At 40.5% G+C, this 20,496-nt stretch overlaps 1 protein-coding gene across 1 annotated transcript; it reads right to left on the reverse strand.

The window, feature by feature from the left end:
* irs4 (insulin receptor substrate 4) lies at positions 1–10,970 on the reverse strand. Its single transcript, NM_001141997.1, is given in 2 exon segments — positions 1–2,246; positions 7,539–10,970. Coding segments are annotated over 2 exon segments (3,234 nt in total). The 5' UTR covers positions 10,768–10,970; the 3' UTR covers positions 1–2,241.
* Positions 10,971–20,496: the final 9,526 nt, after the last annotated feature.

Here is a 20,496-nt window from a genome sequence, read left to right on the forward strand (position 1 = left end):
TAACAGTACCAACCATGTCTTTAATTCATTTGTACAGACAAAATAACTTCCAAATATGAAATTAAATTTACAGGACAAAACATTTCTTCCATCATTGGTAAATTTTAAACTATACAGCAGCATAAACTGGCAGCTGGAAGATAATATCTAGTGATATGCTTACATACTCCAAAGTTATATTCCAGCACAATACTGAATAAATTAGTTTTATTTTGTTTGTAAACTAAAGAGATTGCATATTTTATGCTGTACCTGTTTTAACACACTCACATAAATCTAAGGTTGAGGTTGTTAAGATCTGAACTGGCAGCTGCTAGATCACAAGAGAGAAGGGGGGAGGGAATTTTGGGGCCGGGGCATTAAGACAACTGTTCAATTCCATTAAAAAAACAACTTTTGTGAGTAAGCGAAGACGGAATTGTAGATAACCTACAGCAAGCCAGAGAGGTGTTCCAAAGAACTGACCGCCAGTTGGCTAATGGAAAATAAAATTGTATATTCTGTTTAGAACTCATCCACATTCTGAATAAGGTTGTTTTTTTTTCTTTTTTGGTACATAAAGCAGTTCTTTAAATTTTCACATATATGTACAATCTGAATCTATTGATCACAAATCTAAATGGAGCCTTTAAGTGCTCGCTTAAACGTTTACAAAAATACCGCTAACATACTGAAGTTTAAATGCTGATGAAGTGGAAGGGTGCGGTGGGTTTGTCTTCTAACGAACAGAATGAAATCACCCATCGTTGTACTGCGAGTTGCTTAGTAGGGAAGGGCATTACCTGCCATCAGTAACTTAACCTGGGATTCAATTCACATCAGTCGCTTTCACCCTAAATCACAGCAAGTAAGACAAATTATATTGATTATTTCCTACCGATGGTCCCCAGCGAGATCAGTCCTAGCTAAGTGTCTCTCCCATATTAGTATTCCTTTGTGTAGTGGTAAAACTGTCAGAATGACTCCATACTGGCCTGAAAGGGGTATAGCCAGAGCATACTCCTGGTTTCACAGTGACAGCATTAGGCTTTCACATGGGAGAAGCAGGACTGGATTTAATGATGTAGATAATACACATTAAAACAACATTAGCAAACATTAATCACTAACCACCAAGATCATGCAGCGACATAGTTCTTCTCAGTGTAGGGCCTTAACCAAAAAAAAAGAAAAAAAAACACCTGTAACACCCACTTATTTAGCACCTTAAATGATTCTTGTAATTCACATAAAAACATTGCTGCCAGGACTCTGTTCCTCGTTCGCCATCAATATGCGTGCAAATGGCAACGCCGCACAATTCAAATTCATTTCCTTTCAGAACAGTTAGATGTGATGCTACATTATGTTAAAGTCGCGGATCAACAGTTAGAACGTACCTTCCGTCCGTTTTTGTTTTTTCAGATTGTATACACCGGGGCCTACACGGTTCAATTAATACTGTACTCTGTAGTTTGCAGTAAATCGCAGGCGTTAGGGGGGGCTCATAGGAAGTTGCAAAACTGGAAACTCGTAGAAAAAATAAATGACGAAGAGGGGGTTGTAGGTATGGGAATAACTTAGAGAAGAAAATGAGTGGGGCTCACACAAACAGAAGCTCTGTGATATTATTCCAAGTCACGTACCATAGAAAAATGCATCTTTGTTCATTCTCTGAGGCATATTTCCATAATATAGATCAAGTAAAATACATATACTTTGACTTTAAAAAAAATTAAAATTTTCAAAATATTTCTTAACTTTACATATTTAATATTTTCTTCTGTACCAGAAAAGTAGAACTAATATATAGATCATTAACAAGCTGACAGATACTGTTCTGTAAGTGAACCCTTTAGAACCCAGATTTTATCCACCCAGGTAGCAAAGTGGGCACCATTTTAAAAGATTCAATGAGTGGAACTGAGCTATAAAATGGATTCCATGTCCCATTCCTGCCCATTTTAAAAGTCAGAACTGCTATAAGAAGCACAGCAAGATCTCATATACAAACTGTAAGACGTGCAATGAGAATTTCTCATAAAAATAATTATGCTGAAAGAAAAAAATAAGCTTCCTTTGCCAACACATTAAAATAAGCTTTGAATGGCTGTACAGTTAGTCTGTGTGGGAAAGCGGGTATCCATTTCCAATTCAGCACAACTTCACGCATTCTATCCCTGCGTTTCTTCCGAGTCGTCTGGTTTCCAGCGGAAAGGCTGGGGTGACACTTTCTTCTGTATGGTTTCCATGGTAATGCACTCAGTCTGTGGAAAATAAAATACAAATAAAGTCAATTAATCCTCAACAAAGAACTGCACAAAATGTCACTTAGAAAAAGGCCATGAAGTGTTTTTAGTGTTCACTTACAGCTGTAATAAAATAGGCAGGAAATAACAGAAGGCAAGGTTACAAATTAACCATTAGATGGAGAGAGATATCTGCACTAGATTCTTCTAAAAGTTGGGATATGAGAAAAAACAGCTACAAGCAGGATCTGATCTATAGATTCTTTCATTGGTGATCATTTTAACCCTGTGATGCCCACTGTGAGATTGCTATGGCAACTATATGTGCATTCATGCTATATGGGTGGCACAAACACACGCCCTTCAGGCCTCATACCTAAACAGGGAATAATATACCACTTACTGTAATTTATTTTTTTACTTCCTGTATTTATATAGCGCCAACACATTTCCACAGCACTTTACAGAGATTATACATCATTCACATCAGTCCCTGCACCAGAGGAGCTTACAATCATAGGTCCCTATCCCTTAAATACAAACGAGAGCAGTATAAGAAAGTGTCCTCAGTGCTGTGTTATTACTGAATAGTTGCCACAACATGACAATTGCAAGGTAACAATGTAGAGAGAGTTAAATGAAGGTTAAGACAACCTGTTAAACTGTGCGTGCACTCAATAATTGTAACACAATTACAAGTTGACACGTGATAATTTTGATACAATGTTTATATTGGTGTTTGAGAACTAAAACCCAAGCAAAGGACTTCAACCTAAAAACTGCTTAGAGAACAGCTATATAAACAACTGGAATAAAACCTTCTTTATTATTACAGCTGATCATGCTAGGACTTGAATGTTCAAGGCTTTATTGTTGTGTTTCTTAACTTTGCAATCCCCAGATGTTGCTGGACTTCAGCTCCCAGAATCCTTCACCATATTATCAATGCAAAAGCAAGTAGTGTAGAAACATCTGGGGTGCCAAGGCTATGAAACAGGGCTTTAGTGGACTGAAGTAAATTTGGCTAGAGAGGTTTTATATACTAATCACTTAAAACACAGCATGTGAACTAAGCAACAATGCACTGATAATCATTCCACTGCAATGAAACGGGTACCAGGTTGCAGGTCAGACTACTTTGCTACTATTTAATGATCAGACCATAGAAATGTGATTAAATACTGGAAAACTGCCTTCTGACAAACCTACAAAACTCACATAACTTGTATTGTGTTCACACAGTGTATCAATCTTATACTATAAATTAGTACATACATAGGGGTTATCAGGCTAATTAAGGGAATAGTATAACTATTCATTCTATTTCCCTTAATGACTGCACTTTAACTGATATTGCTGATAGGAGACGTCAGGCACAATGGAAGTTTTGAAGGCCTGAATGGCTACACAGAGAAAGGGCAGTGGCACACAGGGCACTGCATTTTTAAGTAACCCAAACACAGTGCCGGCATGTTCAAAACTTCCCCTCAGACTTGCCTTCAAGCCAACTCTTGTCAAGTGATTTCACGGATATCTATGGGGGCAGTTCTGGCCCTGTAATTTTAGGCTCCCTAAAACCATGAAGCTCAAGTGTGCCATTACCCTAAGAGAAAAATATGCAAATATGTTCATGTTCCTACTGTGTTTTTAGGCAGGGTATGGTTTACGCAGAAACTCCCATAGTTGCTACTCATTTATGCCTATTTCCAAACACCGTGCATAACTGAACAGAGACATCCGTTAAACACTAGATCTTTGCAACAATATATGGCCCAGTCAACATATGGTGCAGGCAATCATTCAAAAAAAAAAAAAAAATTGCCTGAAAAAGTTTATTAGAATGCATCCTGATGACACCACTGGTACTTTTAGGAGACTGCCAATTAACATTAAGGGAAGAGGTAGGGAGTGAGTAAGGGGGTAACCTTCAGACATGCCAAAGGCAGGCACGTGCCACAGCTCAATAATTATGATAAACACCAAGATGCTGTAGAGGCTAGATTGCCTCTTTTATATGGGCTTCTCCTCTAGCACAGGTTCAAAGTATGTGGCATACACACAACACTTGTGCACTTTTAGTCTTGATCAATCAGACATTTATACTGCTGCTAACATTTGTGTCCGGCAGTAGGACTGAATGGTTTGCCCCAAAATGAACACCAATTAGGACCACTGAGTATGCGAAATTATGTGGCAGACAGAACACACCCGCATATGAACACCTACATCACACCGTCTAACTAGTGTATACTGTGTGCCACAACAAGTTACTCCAAAAGCATACATTTGTGCCCTTTTAGTTTTACTACCTATAAATGATATTTACCTAACAGTAATAATATCCAATGAAAAACCAATACTTTTAATTTAGAACCCTTGAACATGCTACAGTCACCTTGTGGGCCCTCTGTGTTACAGCACACTATTTTCAAGTGGTAACAGTGCTGAATGTGCCTAACAGTAAAGGTACTTAGAGCAATTCTTTGTATCCTGCAGGTGCATAATACTAAAAATCAGAAAGTGCCACACTTTTTGAGAGAAAATTCTTGACTGTGCAAGCCCTTGCAGGTATATCCCATAAAAGGAATATGATTATTTTAGAAATGGCACCCAAAAAAGCTACAGACCACTTAAAATATCCTTTGTGTCATTGGCCTTGGAGGGAAACAAACATCCCCACCACCAACCGTTGATTTACCATTAGCCCCACAGAATCAGCCCACCATCCTTCAGGTAGCTGTAGGGGCAGAAGGGCCTATACAGCAAAACTAGGAGGTTAAAATTACACAGGGGGATTAGCTCCCCTTCAATTAACAAATTCCTAACTACAGTGGTCCAACAGGGACCAGATATGCAGTGAGTCCCTCCCAGATGGACTGCTAGGGCTGGAGGGCAATAACAAGCTGTGGGCTAATACAGCAGCCACTATGACAGACACATGACACAGAGAGAATAGCTACTTATGCTTATAAACAAGCGACAATTACTAGCTGAACAACTGTTATATCAACATATATTAATGTACAGAAATGCTTTTTTTATTTGTGGGTAACCAATCACAATGCACTAAGTTTCTCAGCAGTTGATGATAGGGAAGCTTGTTTTCATATCCAACCCTGATATTAAAGAAGTAGTAACACAAAAATGCATTACTTTGAGCTATCACGATTTTCTCTCCGGAACATAATGTACAGCGACATATTTGTTCCCCATCAAGCTCTTGCAGGCAATGTTTATCTCAGGTCTATTAGGGCCACTTTTGGTAGTTTATGCACTACATTTTTGGGGATATTTTAAATTGGCATTTAGAAAAACTGAAATCATTTGTGCTAAAAGATGGCAGGTATTTTAATATAAATTCATTTTTTTTCTTTTTAAGAAATTTGACACTTGTGTTTTCCTTGTGTTACTGGCTACACTAAACATGCAGTTTCTAATACTAAACTCTAGCTTCTGCACACATATATTGTCCATGGTTCAGGAACACATGCCATATAGTTTTGGGTCCCCAGGAGACACTGGTTTAATATATGTATGGTCAATTTAGTCAAATGTAACCAGCTTCTCCAGCCATAACCAAGCTCTATGATGAATCAAGAGTAAATGGAAATAGATGTAGACGAGGTGTATATAACAATGTGTCTGCTAATAATATGTCCTTATAACATTTGGGTGCTTGTAATATTTTAGAATCAAACATTAACTTGAAATATTGCTTGGTTCAGAAGGTGAGATTATACTGTACACAGTAACAGCACTGACCATATGTTTTTAGCAAAACACCTGCAAAAATGGCCTTAGGCTACAGGGTGGTAACACTGACTTTCTATGAGAATAAAAAAAACAACTAAGAGGATAAAACCATCTACCACCATCATGGGGGTCACCAAGGGCACAAATCATTGTTTTCCCTACTGTCTTACAGAGCCTGCACTCCACTGGGGGAAACAATATTATTTTGACCAAAAACTGCTCCTAGCGAGCACTATGCCAAACACACCAGAGGCTTGCTCATTATGCACGTGTCATACAATTCCTACACCACATGCATGTACCTGAGGAGGGAACAGGGACACTCCTCATTATTTGCTTAGAGTACCAATATGACTGCCCAAACTGAGAGCTGCCTCCTGGCAAGGATGGCATAGCGCCCCTAGGAGCATTTTCTGCCCAAAGTAGTATTGTTTCCCCCAATCAGAGTGTTAGCTCTATTAGCCAGGCCCTGGTAAGGGAAACAAATTTTACTTTAATATGTGCCATTTGATGATATTACACCCCATTTCTCTTTCCAAATCAAAGCTAGCCACACCCCATACATCTATTTTAACTGTTCATCCATCCCCTACTGCAGTTTACACCGTTGGTGCTTTTCAACATTTCAGATAGTTAAAGATTACTGTGTTCATTTTTATGATTTTTGACTCATTAGACCTTTGTAGGCTGCAACTGAAAATGCTATTTTGTCACCAGAGACACTGACCCCAGCATCAAAATAACAGACTAACTGGTTGCTGGGGTAAATAAGCCCTAGCAACCAGGCAGTTTTAATTCCAAGATGTAAAGCAGTCCCCAAGTCTCTAAAAATTGATATAGGCAAAGATTAACTGTACATTTTTTGTAAATTTCCTTGTATGTTTATGTTTTCATTGTACAATGCTGTGGAATATGTTGATGTTTTATAAATACTTAGTAATAATATGGCTTGTAACATAGCAGTTTGTACATTTGTGACATGGCAGATAACTTTTCATATGAGGCAAACTTCTAAAATCGGATTATATGATCACTATGCAGAACTGGTGAAATTAATGTCCTTTTTAATAACTTTGAAGCTAAGTTAGACTGTCAGCCACAGTCTAAATATAGTTTAATATATGGTGCAGTTTATTTCACAAAAAAAAAACAACTAAGAACATTTTACAGAAGCATTTTGTGACAACTGTAACCTTATCTGAGCTAAAATTAGTAGCCAGTCCTGATGTGTAAAGGTGGTTAAATAATGCTTTAAAAAACAGACTGCCAAATAAACAAGATGCCCACGCACCAGCTGTACTACATAGTTATTTCAACAGCAAGAAGTTTGCCTGCAAAGCAGAGGTGCCACCTCACCAGTAAGCAGTTAGAGAAAATGAAAAGCAAAAGGGAGGAAAGGGACAGCAGTACTAGCAGACTAAGCAAAATGCTTAATAGAACCATGCATTGGTTTTGAAAGCAGTTACAGAAAAAGCAAAACACAAAGCATGAATAAATGAAATGTTCAAATTAGACAGGGGCTCTAGGAAAAAAAAAAAAAAAAAACCTGTTACAAACCTTTTCTAGAAGAGGGACACTTCAGACAGTCAGACCTTGTGAAGTCAATGCTGACGTAACCCCCACTTTCCAGATTTCTACTTCCGTTTTGGTGCTGATGGCAAGCTGTTGATGCTGGTTCACAAACACCATCATGCATACTCAAAGCTATGTAATTTAACCCATTCTGAAACCCTGTGGAGCAATTTCTTGACATTTTATTATCTTGCTCACAACTGTTTTCATCAGGCTTAAGCCAGACATTGTCAAATGAGGCCGAGCTGTGCCTTTTGCCACTTTCAGTAAAGCAAGATGAGGAAGTGGTCACCGTGCTGGCAGAGGAGAAAGTTTCAGAACTGTGCCTCCGCCTTCCCTGTTGGTCTGCACGGATAACTTTAGGTCCAGCTATAGGTTCAGGCAAAGGATTTGGTAAAGAAAATCCACTGTTAAGAGAGGTCATATCCCCAATACACAACCGATTCACAATTGATGAGGGACTGTCCACTTTTGTACCATTTTCTGTTTCACTGGCAAATGATCTTGGTGGGGTCATCGCCATGTTAAAAGTCATTGTGGTGTAATCATCAATCCTGTTGTCCGTTTTGCTGACACAAGCTGTACCGCAGGGAAGCTTGGCATAATCAGCATTTGGCTGCATTCTAGAGACAACAGTGCATGCATATGATGAAATGTCCGTTAAAGAGTTAGACAGTTCCGCTGTTGCTTTTGGAGACTGTACATCAATATCCACACTCATGTAGTCAGATAATGGGGACTGCCGATGATCACAGCTTGACCCCAAAGAGGAAGGTGACCCTTCAGCAGATAGGGAATATGGGGTACTACTTGCTTTATCACTGAAGTCAATGTTTATATACTCTCCAGGACTAGTAGGTTCAGCTGGGGCAGAGTGATCAAACATTCTTGGTATGGTATTACTTCCTCTGATGCCTAGAGTAAGTTTAGTAGGCCTTTTAACTTGCTGATCTAGTATGTTACCGGAGGATTTTAATTCAGTCTTAGCTATATCATTAACTGCTCCTTCCTTACAAACACCCACTCCATTTTCTGCACCCAAATGTAGCAGCTTTCCAGGTGAAGACATTGGAACATATTCATTGTGATCAATGTTCTGCTTAGTCAAGTTTTTAAAGCTCCTAGGCAGTGAAAAGTAGGAACTCAATCCCCTAGAATTATTATTATTTGTTACATTAGAGTCATTAATCTGCTTTATGGAATTCCCATATGACATGTCCATGTAGCCTCCATTACTCAGTTTTTCAATGTTACTTTTAGTAGCAGCCCCTCCAAATACATTTTTGACAGGTGAACTATTAATTGGAAACATCATCATATACCCTTTTGAATCCCCCTGAGAGGGACACCTATTAATTTGTTTTGGTGCAGACACAGTTTTTGGGGCCATGGGCAAGTAGTCACTATCATATGAATTAGAAGGCATCATTGGCATGTAGCCATCATCACTGGCTTTACTTCTGCTGTGGTTACAAACAGAATCAATTATACCATTACTATAATCCTCTACATGGCTACTGTCTTTCAGCTTTGGTGATTCAGCATAGGCAAACTGTTTGTTAATCTCTTCTGAGTCCTCGTCCAAAGAAATGGCAGCCTGGGACTTCTGCTGTGATGCAGACTTTGTAGGTTTAGTTAGAGAGTATGTCCTTTTCCTAAAACATTTATCAGCTTCCATATAATCATCCTTAGAATCTGGGTGGCTGTGTGTGCTCATTGACATGTAGTCACTTAATGTGTTTTCCTCCTGTATAGGGGGTGTATTGCCCAAGGAATCTGGAGTATTACTTCTAACACGGAAATACCTCAGGTCACCAGGGCTTGAACCATACTCATCAGAGGAAATGAACCCACCATCACTAGGGGACCCACAAACAGAGGAACTAGATGGTCTGGTCAAAGTTTCAGATGCAGACCCATGTCCGCTGCTAGAACACACACTTATAGGACTGGTAGCAGATGGAAAATGAGACACGGGTAATGATGCAGACCTGGAGTGGTACCCAGAATTGAAAGGTGCTCTGACATACCTCCCAGCGCCTTCTTGCTTCCCCAGGTTAATCCGCGCAGTATTTAAATGGCTCAGGCTCCCAGTCACTGACCTGAAAGGTCTGGTCATTGTACCCTCTCCTTCGCTGGAGGTTCTAAAACGAAAAGAATTATTCTTAGCAGATGGGGGTGTTCCCACCACACTCTCAGTCCTGGATCTTCTTTGCAGCCCTGTCTGGCTGGGAGGCAGGTTGCCCAAGTACCTTCTGGTGGTGATGAAAGAGATGGGATTAGTACCGGAGGACTGGCTCTTACTCCTGGGCCTGAATTCGGAATAGGCCTTGAGAGCCTTCATGGTCTCTAGGAAAGTCTCATGCATGTGCTGCGCCACTACACAGTCATCCACCTGCATCCACAGCTCCCCTGCCCCGGTTGAGGAGGAACGGCCGACCTCAATGAAGAAGTAGTTCTCGGAATGGCCGCACCGGCGGATGTTCATGAGCAGCAGATGGACGCAGGCTACATCGGAGTTGAGCTTGACCAGATGCACCGCCTTACTGGACAGGCACAGCCGATAGACCCCGGACAGATTCTTGGCCTGCCCCAGCCCCCTGGGCTTCACATTGACCTGCCACACCTCTTTGAAGACAGTGCCCGGCCTGAGGGTGCCGTAATTCTCCTCCAGCTCCTCGGTGTCCAGGCAGGCGCCCTTGCTCTCATTGATGAGCTCGCTGAGGGCCTGGTACCAGGCGTCCTGCTCCTGCTCGCTCTCCGCCGCCATGGCGAAGTACTCGTCCTTGGTATAGAGAGCCACCAGGTGCTTGTTCTTGGCATCCGCCCGGCGGCTGGCGGTGAAGCAGAGGTAGAGTGGGATGACTCTCTTGGGGTGGCAGCCGCTCCGCTGGCCGCTCCGGAACTTCTTCTCGTTGTCGTAGTACTCCAGCCGGGCGGGACCCAGGTGGCTCTGGCTCCGCAGCACGAAGTAGCGCTTGTGGCCGTGCTTCTGCTTCCGCAGGTAGCCCCGCTTCCGAACATCATCCTCCGCTGAGGAGGCGGCTAGCGGCGGCTGCGGGGGCTCGACTGCCGGCTCCTCCTGTACCTGTGACAGCGTTGGTCCAGACATCCGCCTGTATCCGCCGCTCTCATCTGGGCACGGCTGCGGAGGAAGCATCCTTACGGCTGCTCGGCTGGATCTGTCCTCCTCAGGACACAGCACCCCCGCCATGGAGGGATGGGGAAACCCCGCTGCTGGCTGTAGCCCTGTCTCTGCGGCAGCCGGTGTATGCGCGCCCCGCTACTTCTCCTCCCTCTGCCGATGAATGAAGCGGTATGCGGCTCGTCTTCCACACACTGGACGCTAAATTGCACTCATTTTGCTCGCTCAATGGAAACTCTTTGCCCCCAAACAAAACCGGGGAGACGGCAGAATACTCCTGCCGCGCGTACTCAATACAGACAGACTGTAGCTGGAGGGGGGAGGGAAAGGTGCACGGCGAAAACAACATGTGACCCCGCCCGGATGCGTCACCCTGAGACTCCACCGCCTACCAATAAAACACAGAAGAAAAACAGCTAAGGGGTTCCGAGAGATCAATGACAGTCTATCTAGCCAATCATCTTGCGCTTTGCCTAAATCTACATGAAAATGGGCAGGCGTAATAATAATACTTCTGTCACCCCGCCTGTTTTTTTACTCACGCTGTAGAATGTAAACAGCCATCTTATTGGTGGCTGCAGGGGGAGGGACGCGCCCCTCTGCCGCAAAGCTGCCAGTAGTAAGAAGGCGGGGCCTTGACAACGCTTATTGGTTAAGCTTCGGGCCAGATGAGGGTTTGGCGCACTGTTATTGGTGACTAGGATTGTCTGGCTTTTCTTGTGCCTCTCGCAGTGGGCGGGAAACTATCGCCTGGTTGTGAGGAGAAGTAAACAACAGTGTGGGGAGGGCTATTTCCTAACCAGCCCCGTTGTGATTTTTTTTTAATGGTCGGCGAAACCATGGGCGGTCAAGCAGAGAAAAAAAATATTATAGGAATCGCCAGGAAAAAAAATGCTCGATAGTGCAACTATAAATTGTCAGAGTGCCCTGGTCTAAATAGACTGCATTGCTCTGGATTCTGCAGTTAGGCTGTACTAAATATTTCCTAAGCGTCTGAATGAATTGATGGGGGATTTCAGCCAAAGTACGGCAAGGCTGCAGTCGGTACATAGGCGTGCTTGTAAACAACTGCAAAAATCGCTGTTCCATCGGGCGAGATTGCACACGTGTTTGTAATGGAGCAATTGCAAATAAATATGTTAACCCGTGTTTTACCGTGCGAACCAAGAATTATTTCATATTATGTCTATTGCCGTTTAAACGCAAATAATCACACAATGTTTTACCAAAAATGACTCCTGTCACAGAGGAAGTATAGCATATCAATCTATTCATAAATACAGGGGTATCCAGCATAAATTGTCTGTCTGCTGCAACTGTCTGATCAACACTTATCTCCCACACCCAGTCTGTCAGCGGATGCTGGGAGTTGTTAGTACAAATGGTGGCATAACATGTTGAATATACATATATATATATATATATATATATATATATATATATATATAGCTATGTAATATGTTGGTGCTATATAAATTAAAGGGTGACTATGCAGTTATGGCCAGATTGTGTCCACACTATACTCTGCCCAGGCATTATTTGTACCACTCCCAAATAAGATTAGGAGAGTTGATATCTTTGTTATATATTATTGTAAAAGTAGGGAAATTTGATTTTGCAATGTAACAATCTCAGCTCTCAGCATGCAGTATAAGCCACTATTCACAAAAAAACAGCAATGTTAAAAACCATTGAAGCAATATGGCATTTTATTTTAACCTACAGTGCAGCGTTCTTTGCCAGAATTACAGAGTATACTTAACACCAGGTTGAGGCAAGTGTAAAGTACAGGGCAATAGGGTTGATTCACTAAAGGTTGATAAGCGTTATTGCATGCTTTTTTGCGTTAAAATAGACGCGAAAAAAAAACGTGTGATTTGCTAAAGTATTATCGCATGCGTTAAGTTGCATATCGCGTGGGTTAAATAGCGTGCAACCAAATGCGTTAATTTTACCGCATTGTGTTAATTCTCGGGCAGAAATAATACTAACGCATGATTCACAAACACTTAGGGGCTGATTTACTAAGACACAAATTCGAATCCGAATTGGAAAAATTCCGATTGGAAAACGAACATTTTGCGTCTTTTTCGTATTTTTTGCGATTTTTTTCGGCGCCTTTACGACTTTTTGGAAATTGTCGTGACTTTTTCGTTACCAATATGATTTTCGCGAAAAAACGCGAGTTTTCATAGCCATAACGATTCGCTCGTATCTTGTTGCGACTTTTTCGTATTGAGCGCTCGTAAGCGGCGGCCGAAACTTTCAGACTTAGCATGATTTTGGAAGCCTCCCATAGGACTGAATGGCACCCTGCAGCTCCAACCTGGCCCAAGAAAAGTCTCCCATAGGGCTCAATGGCACTCTGCAGCTCCAACCTGGCCCAAGGAAAGCCTCCCATAGGGCTCAATGGCACTCTGCAGCTCCAACCCGGGCCAAGGAAAGTCACCATACTGAAGCTTGAATGAATCCGAATCTTTCGTACTCGGCGAGAAGGCTACGAAAAAGTCTCGACTTTTTGCGCAAGTAGTAACGCTACTAAAAAATCGCCAGATTTTGCGCAACATTCGGAATGGCAACAAAAAAGTCGCGACAATTTTCCGAAAAATCGCCAAATACCGATCATTACAAAAAAAACGCAATCGGACGCATTCAGCCCGTTCGTGAGTAAGCAAATGTGCCCCTTAGACGTGATAAATATCGCATTAGTCTGTGCGAAAATTAACACCTACTTGGGGCAGGCGGTAATTATAGAAAAGTACAGTTCATGAGCTTTTGGCAACACAATATGGACTTTGCAGTGTGATTTATTCAAGTATGCGTTGGCCCTAGAGTGATGCAGCCTCCAGTTTGCAGGGAAATGGTCAGTTTCAGAAAAGTAGTTTTACAGACGTAATGGTGTGTATGGCTAATATAGCATGTGCTCAATAAGTAGCGCACGTGCGTTAATTAGCGCGCGCGTCAAGTAGCGTGCTGCGTAAATTAGTGTGCATTGCGTCAAATACCGCACGAAAATAGTCTTCACGACTTAACGCAAACAGCATCGCGTCTAAATTAACGCAAGTATCCTCTTGAATCGTGCGTTAAGATGCGAAAAATAAGACACAATAAAATTTTTAACGCATGCTATAAATAGCGCTCGTTTTAACGCACCTTAGTGAATCAACCCTTATGTTGTGCCCCTAATTCACTGCCACTTTGTACTTCATGAACAATGGTAGGAACAACAAGGAAAGTGCTGCAGTGTGCTTGTATAGATTAATGCAGGTAAGTGCAAACACTATAGGGCATATTTATTAAAGTGTGTAAGCCAGGGGTCCCAACCTTTCTTACTCGTTAGCCACAGTCATAAAAGTTCATGGAGGTGCCAAATAAGGGCTAAGATTGACTATTAGGCAGCCTCTATGCCAGTGTTCCCCAACCAGTGGCTCGTGAGCAACATGTTGCTCTCCAACTCCTTGAATGTTGCTCCGAGTGGCCTCAAAGCAGGTGCTTATTTTTGAATTTTTGGTAAGGAGATCAGTTTTGGTGCCATAAAAACCCAGTATAATGCCAAACAGACCCTTCTATAGGCAGCCAGTCCACATAGGGGCTATTAAGTAGCCAATTATAGCTCTTATTGTCACCCCAGGAACATTTTTCATGCTTGTGTTGCTCTCCAACACTTTTTCCATTTGAATGTGGCTCACGGGTATAAAAGGTTGGGGATCCCTGCTCTATGCACACTATCAACTTACAGGGGGCTCTATTTGGTAGTAAATCTTGTTTTTATTCAACCAAAACTTGCCACCAAGTCAGGAATTCAAAAATATCTCCCTGGTTTGGGGGCACTGAGAGCAACATCCAAGGGGTTGGTGAGCAACATGTTGCCTCCGAGCCACTGGTTGTGTATCCCTGGTGTAAGTCAACATTACTGGTTATGTTGCCCATAGCAACCAATAAACATTTAGATTTTAACGGTCACCAAAAGTTAGAAAACAAAAGCAACAATCTGATTGGGCAACATCACCTGTGATGTTGGCTTACACAATATAATAAATATGCCCCTATGTGTATGGTATTTAAATGGGCACATTATTTGTGAGAATAGTGCCTTGGCATTTGGCCAGATGCCATACATTTTTGCTAGGTTTGCAATGGCTAAATTTGTAATATACAAGGTACTCCAAAAAAATCCTGCACAATTAGCCCTGGCTATTGATCTAGTTTTGTCTGTCATGCTCCGCTTTGAATTCAGTATTTGACTATAATAATGATAGTGAACTTGAAGAAATGCCAAAATTATGGGGCCGATTTACTAAGACACGAACACTCGGAATCTGCCCCTATGTCTTTCGTACATTCCTAATTTGACTCCAGGACACCCAGATAACATGTAAATGCATTTCATGTGCATATTTGTACATGCACATTTATAAAACATTAAATTGCTCTTGATGTACTATTTTCTATCAGTGGTTTGGCTACTTATGAACCATGGGATCTTCCAGAGGAAGAGGCGAAGTGGTGAGAAGTGAAAATTAGTCAATTTTCTGGATAATTCTTTGGGTCCTCAATAAATGTTACATATTTTGGCATCTTCGCTGTGAGTTAGGCAGTTTGTAACAGTGCCTGTATTTAGTGTCTTGCTTAGCACCACTTAATTAAAGATTCATGCAATTCCTTATTTAGTAAATGAAAGTAATGAAGCAATAGAGGGGTCACACTGTCACAGAGTGGTTCGCACAGTTCTACACAGCATGCATATCCTTATTCACTGAATGAGGGGGATCCATGGTGAGCCAGGGGGTAAGAGAGGCAGCAGTTAGAGGGGATATGTTGTGCAGCTGTTTGGTGCACCGGATGTTTATTATTGACTTATTCTGACTAACTTATTCAAACTATTGAATTATCTATGATTAGGCTGTGTAAAAATTTGGCACAGTTACACTTATTTGATCTGGGACATTTAAATATTGCTTGATAAATGTAGCTTTGTCTACTGCATGAATGGTTGACGAATCCCAATGAATTTCCTTCATTTTTTTCTTCATTTGGAATGTAAAAGACCTTTCCGCACTATGAATAGTGGTCAGCATATATGGTTAAAGGCAGATATCTACATGTCAGATATCTAGCACTGTAACCAGTTGATATACCATACCAGCTATAACGAACAATTATGGATATAGAAATTCAATCATATCGGTTATGACGTTTCATGCCAAATAAATCAATAGTAGTTATTACTGTGGAAATCCAATGAAACACTTTCCATTTGCATTGGTCCATACATCGGGTTCACACCTGCATGGATGGTAGCATCCATTCATATGAACAAAAAAGCCTATACAGAATAAACTATGCCAGCAATTATAGAACAATTAAGTGACTGTAGACATCATACTGCATATATATACAGGTATAGGACCCGTTATCCAGAATGCTTGGGACCAAGGGTATTCCGTATAAGGGGTTGTTCCGTAGTTTGGATCTCCATACCTTAAGTCTACTAAAAAATGAATAAAACAGTAATTAAACCCAATAGGATTGTTTTGCATCCAATAAGGATTAATTATATCTAAGTTGGGATCAGTTACAAGGTACTGTTTTGTTACAACAGAGAAAAAGGAAATCAGTTTTAAAATTCTGAATTATTTGATAAAAATGGAGTCTATGGGAGACGGGCTTTCTGTAATTCGGGCTTTCTGGATAACGGGTTTCCTAATAAGGGATCCAATACCTGTATATATATATATATATATATATATATATAAATTCTGAAGTTTAACGTTTTTTCCCCCTACAACGCAGAATTCTTAATTGCACCCACGGGAATCATGCACAAAAATTTGCCTTGCAATTTATACACAGCAGTAGGCACGACTGCCAAATTAGATAAGAAGAGGAATAGGTGCAGGAACATTGTGTTCTTTGTGACAATAGACTAAACAAGCAATATGTTTGTTTCTGAACACAATGAAATCTGCTAGCATTCTCATGTACTAATTCTTATATATGCAAGGCATACTGGGAATTGCAGCCCGGCAGCTGTTTTTTCTGCACATCTTTAGGCTAACAACTGTAGATCTTATTAGTGACACCCATGAAACCTGCAAGCATCTATTTTACCCACATTGTTTGTTTCATAGCTACAACTTATGCATACATCTTTTATCTACCTTAACCCTCAACCCCCCACATACACCTGGGTTATTTAATCTGGTGATTTATTAAACCTAGATGTCTGGCTCAACAGTTTGAGGCAGATTTGTTAAAATAGGTTTCACACTGCACAATTTCTTTTACCGATAACAACCCATATGTAACGTAAGGCACAAAGTTTGCCCAGGTGCAGTAAACCCGTAACAACCAATAAGATGTTTGCTTTTAAACAAGTGACCACTAAATGCTACCTGAAGATTGGTTGCTGTAAGTGGTGAGACCTATATTCAAATGCACACTTCTTATTACAACTTGCATTTTTTCTAACTTAGAATGTCCAAAATTAATTGCTGATTTGTTGCTATAGGTAACTACACTAATTAATAAATCACCTTCATCTCAATTCTGTGTTTAGTTAAGATTTTGTACCTTACCAGTGATGGAACTTAAAGCCATTAGGTCCCGATGAGAAATTAGACCTTAGAAGAGTCATTATGCAAGTCGGGTTTGCAAAGTGCAATTTCAAATGCAATTTGACAAGTTTCTTTACCCGCAGTTCAATGTTTTTTCCCCACAATTCAAGTGTCATTTGGCCAAGTGTAGAGTTATGTCCAGTACAATTGCATCAAGTAAGACAAAGCAAATGAAATTGCTCAATCTTTAATAAGTACACACATTGTGACTAACATTTTTGCTTTGGGGGAGGCATTTCATCTGTCTTTCTGCATTAAAATGGCATTAGCATGAGTTTCTTTGGAAGCGCTGGTTTTACTATTGTGTAGACATGTAAGAACTGTGTTATATATAAATATATAAGAATATAAGGTCCCTGAAGAAGGATCCTAAGCCTTTTTTAACTAAAAGACCTGAGAGTGCTGGGCTTTGTACTGCAATTTTGTATTTGTTCGGTTATATGATTTTAACCCAAAACACATGGCTAATAATCAGTGTCATCCATACCTTTTCTGAAGAAGTTCATGTGAACAAATTTGAGTAAAAATTGCATTTTTGTGCTATTGCAAACGTTTTTAAAAATCACCTTTTAGCCGTGTGCGCGTACCTTTAGCAGCTTGTTTGTGTTTAATTAAATGTCAGTTGGCTTCTTCTTTACTTCAGTTTATTTCAAAGTGTTATTGATTATCTTTCTTTTTCTGCTTGCATCAGAGCTTTTACTTCCTGTAGTCATGGGATCGGCACATCCTTCTAATAAAAGGGGCAAATGCAGAATGCTCAGAGTGAAGACAATATGCAAAAAAAAGCGAAAAACTAGACAAACAAAACATGTCAGTCAGTTGGGTCCAGGTTGCTCTAGCACTGGATATAATACAGTTGTATTGTTAAATTATACAATTAAATGCTGGAAATACCAAGGCCACTGCACTGTGTTGTAGCAGTTGGGCTGTGCCGAGACTCCTTGGGGCCCCCACTCCATAAGGATGGTAGAATTACAGTTTTACAGTAAGATTTGTCAATATATATGTGTGTACATTATAGAAAGTGATGGTGACCATTTTGAATTAATTTTTTTCCCCCACATATTAAGAGGGAAAGCTCTTAGAGGATGATGTTAAAAATGCAGAAAGGAATAGGATCCATGTGAAATAAAACTTCTCTGTGCTATAGACAATTTGGATGCCTTAGTAGCAGAACTGCTTAACCACAAGTTGAAGAGCATCAGGGTGTAGCTGGATGTACGACTTCTGGAATTTTATTCCACAAGTCCACAGAAGGTCCGAGACTGATCAACTACATATACAAGGCCCTTAGATTTAGGCCAAAGCTGGCCAAGTTCACTGGGAGGTCAACAGCTTAAAGGGAAATACTTTCTTTAACTTATCAAATCTCCCCCTTGGGCATCCCTAAGGTGAGGGGGCAAAGAGCATTCATGTATAGTGCCTGACCACCACCACCACCACTTTAACATTTGTTTTGAAAGGCAATTGTCATTCAATATGGAGTAATTCAAAGCACCAACTATTATTTAGTTATTAAATGTCCTGCCAAAAAATACCTAGAAATGGCTCCTGTGGCACACACAGCACTTTTGTAAGAGTGTATTTCAGCTGGCTAAAAAGCACCAGTTACTGCTACCTCTAGCTCCCATAAACTTGAATTGGAAACATGTGGAAGTGTAGGTTTTTAAAAAACCTTTCACCCCCCCCCCCAAAACATCGTTCACACCTTTGCTTATGCACATTTCCCAGGCAATAAGAGGTGATCATGTGTGCGTTTCAGCTAGTTGCCATATGCAGGTTGGAAAGTGCTGTACGTAACATTTGCCTTATACATCAAGTAAAAAACAATGGTACCCACCTTACACAAAACAAATGCTTTTATAACAACCAAAACATCAAGAAAGATTTGTCAAGAAAGACCTAACAACGTTTGGTAAGCACAGACACTCCAAAGCAATACTTTCACGTATAGTCCTGGTTCTCTGATAGAAACAAATTGAAAAACAGAAACTTCTGCTTAAAATACATGTAAAAATAAACAAAGTTGGCCTTACAATGTTATTCACTGTATTTAACACTTTCTTCACAGCATCAGGATTCACAAAAAAACAATGTATATGTAAACAAAAGATTCTTTAGTTAATTTCACATAAGCAACATGAAGCGAAGACACATGCTGTTTAGTGTATTCATATTAAGATGCTAATGAAACAAGCTTTAAGGATCTGCTCAGTCTTTAGACAACTTAATTTGTATAAAATGTATTGTTTTCAAACACAAGCATATTCAACAAAGAAATAGTGCCCCAGGGCTCAGATAAATTTACTGGCTTTATTTTCTAAACAGGTTAAATTTTTTTTATGACGTGGTAAATGGGCATACCAAATGGCACAAATGGGCAAAATAACACAAAGACAGAATTTTGCAATAGCCATGATGTGTCTTGTTATCCGAAGTATAAGATGTACTTTATAAAAAATTAGGCAGTTAAAGGGAATGTTTACCATAATCTTCCCTGTGCTCAGTTGCACCTGCATGAGTTGTGCTCTGGGCCTTGTGCTGGATTGTGACATCAGTTTTCCCATTTCAGTCATGTATTATAATTATCCTCTGTGTATCTAGTGCTGCCACGTGACAGTGATTTACAGAGATTGTTCATTACTCACAAGTCCCTAGAGTTTGAAACCGTGTTCTGTGCCTGTGCAGATTGTTCCCCAAATGCCATAAATTTGGTTGCAGTTGTAGGAAGGTTTCAGCTTATTATTAATGTACTCAATCAGCTGTTGGTATGTGCAAGATTTTGTATTTATCCCACACTACTGAAAGAAAGGCATCAATTCTGGCCGAAATGTAGGTGGTGAGGTTACACTGGATCCATAGTATAAATCCCGCTCGCTTCCAGGTGCTTATACTTAGTGAAGTGAGCGGCTTAGACAAAAAGAAATATATTTCAGTCTCAATGCAACTGAATTTTATACATGCAGTACCTTGATTGTAAGCCATTTTGGAAACCAAAGGAGATGCCCAAGTGACAGCAGATAGTTATTATGTTTTGATAGTAGAGCTATTGCATTGCAGATCCCTGCAGAAGTGACTACTGTTTTAACGATAGAGATAACTAGGACCCTGTTGTCTTTGGTTTGCTTATCATACCCTCATTAGTTGGTTTCTTTCCTTCCATTATGGATTGGAAAGTCAG

This window comes from Xenopus tropicalis, chromosome 8, assembly GCF_000004195.4.
Source record: "Xenopus tropicalis strain Nigerian chromosome 8, UCB_Xtro_10.0, whole genome shotgun sequence".
Taxonomy (NCBI): domain Eukaryota; kingdom Metazoa; phylum Chordata; class Amphibia; order Anura; family Pipidae; genus Xenopus; species Xenopus tropicalis.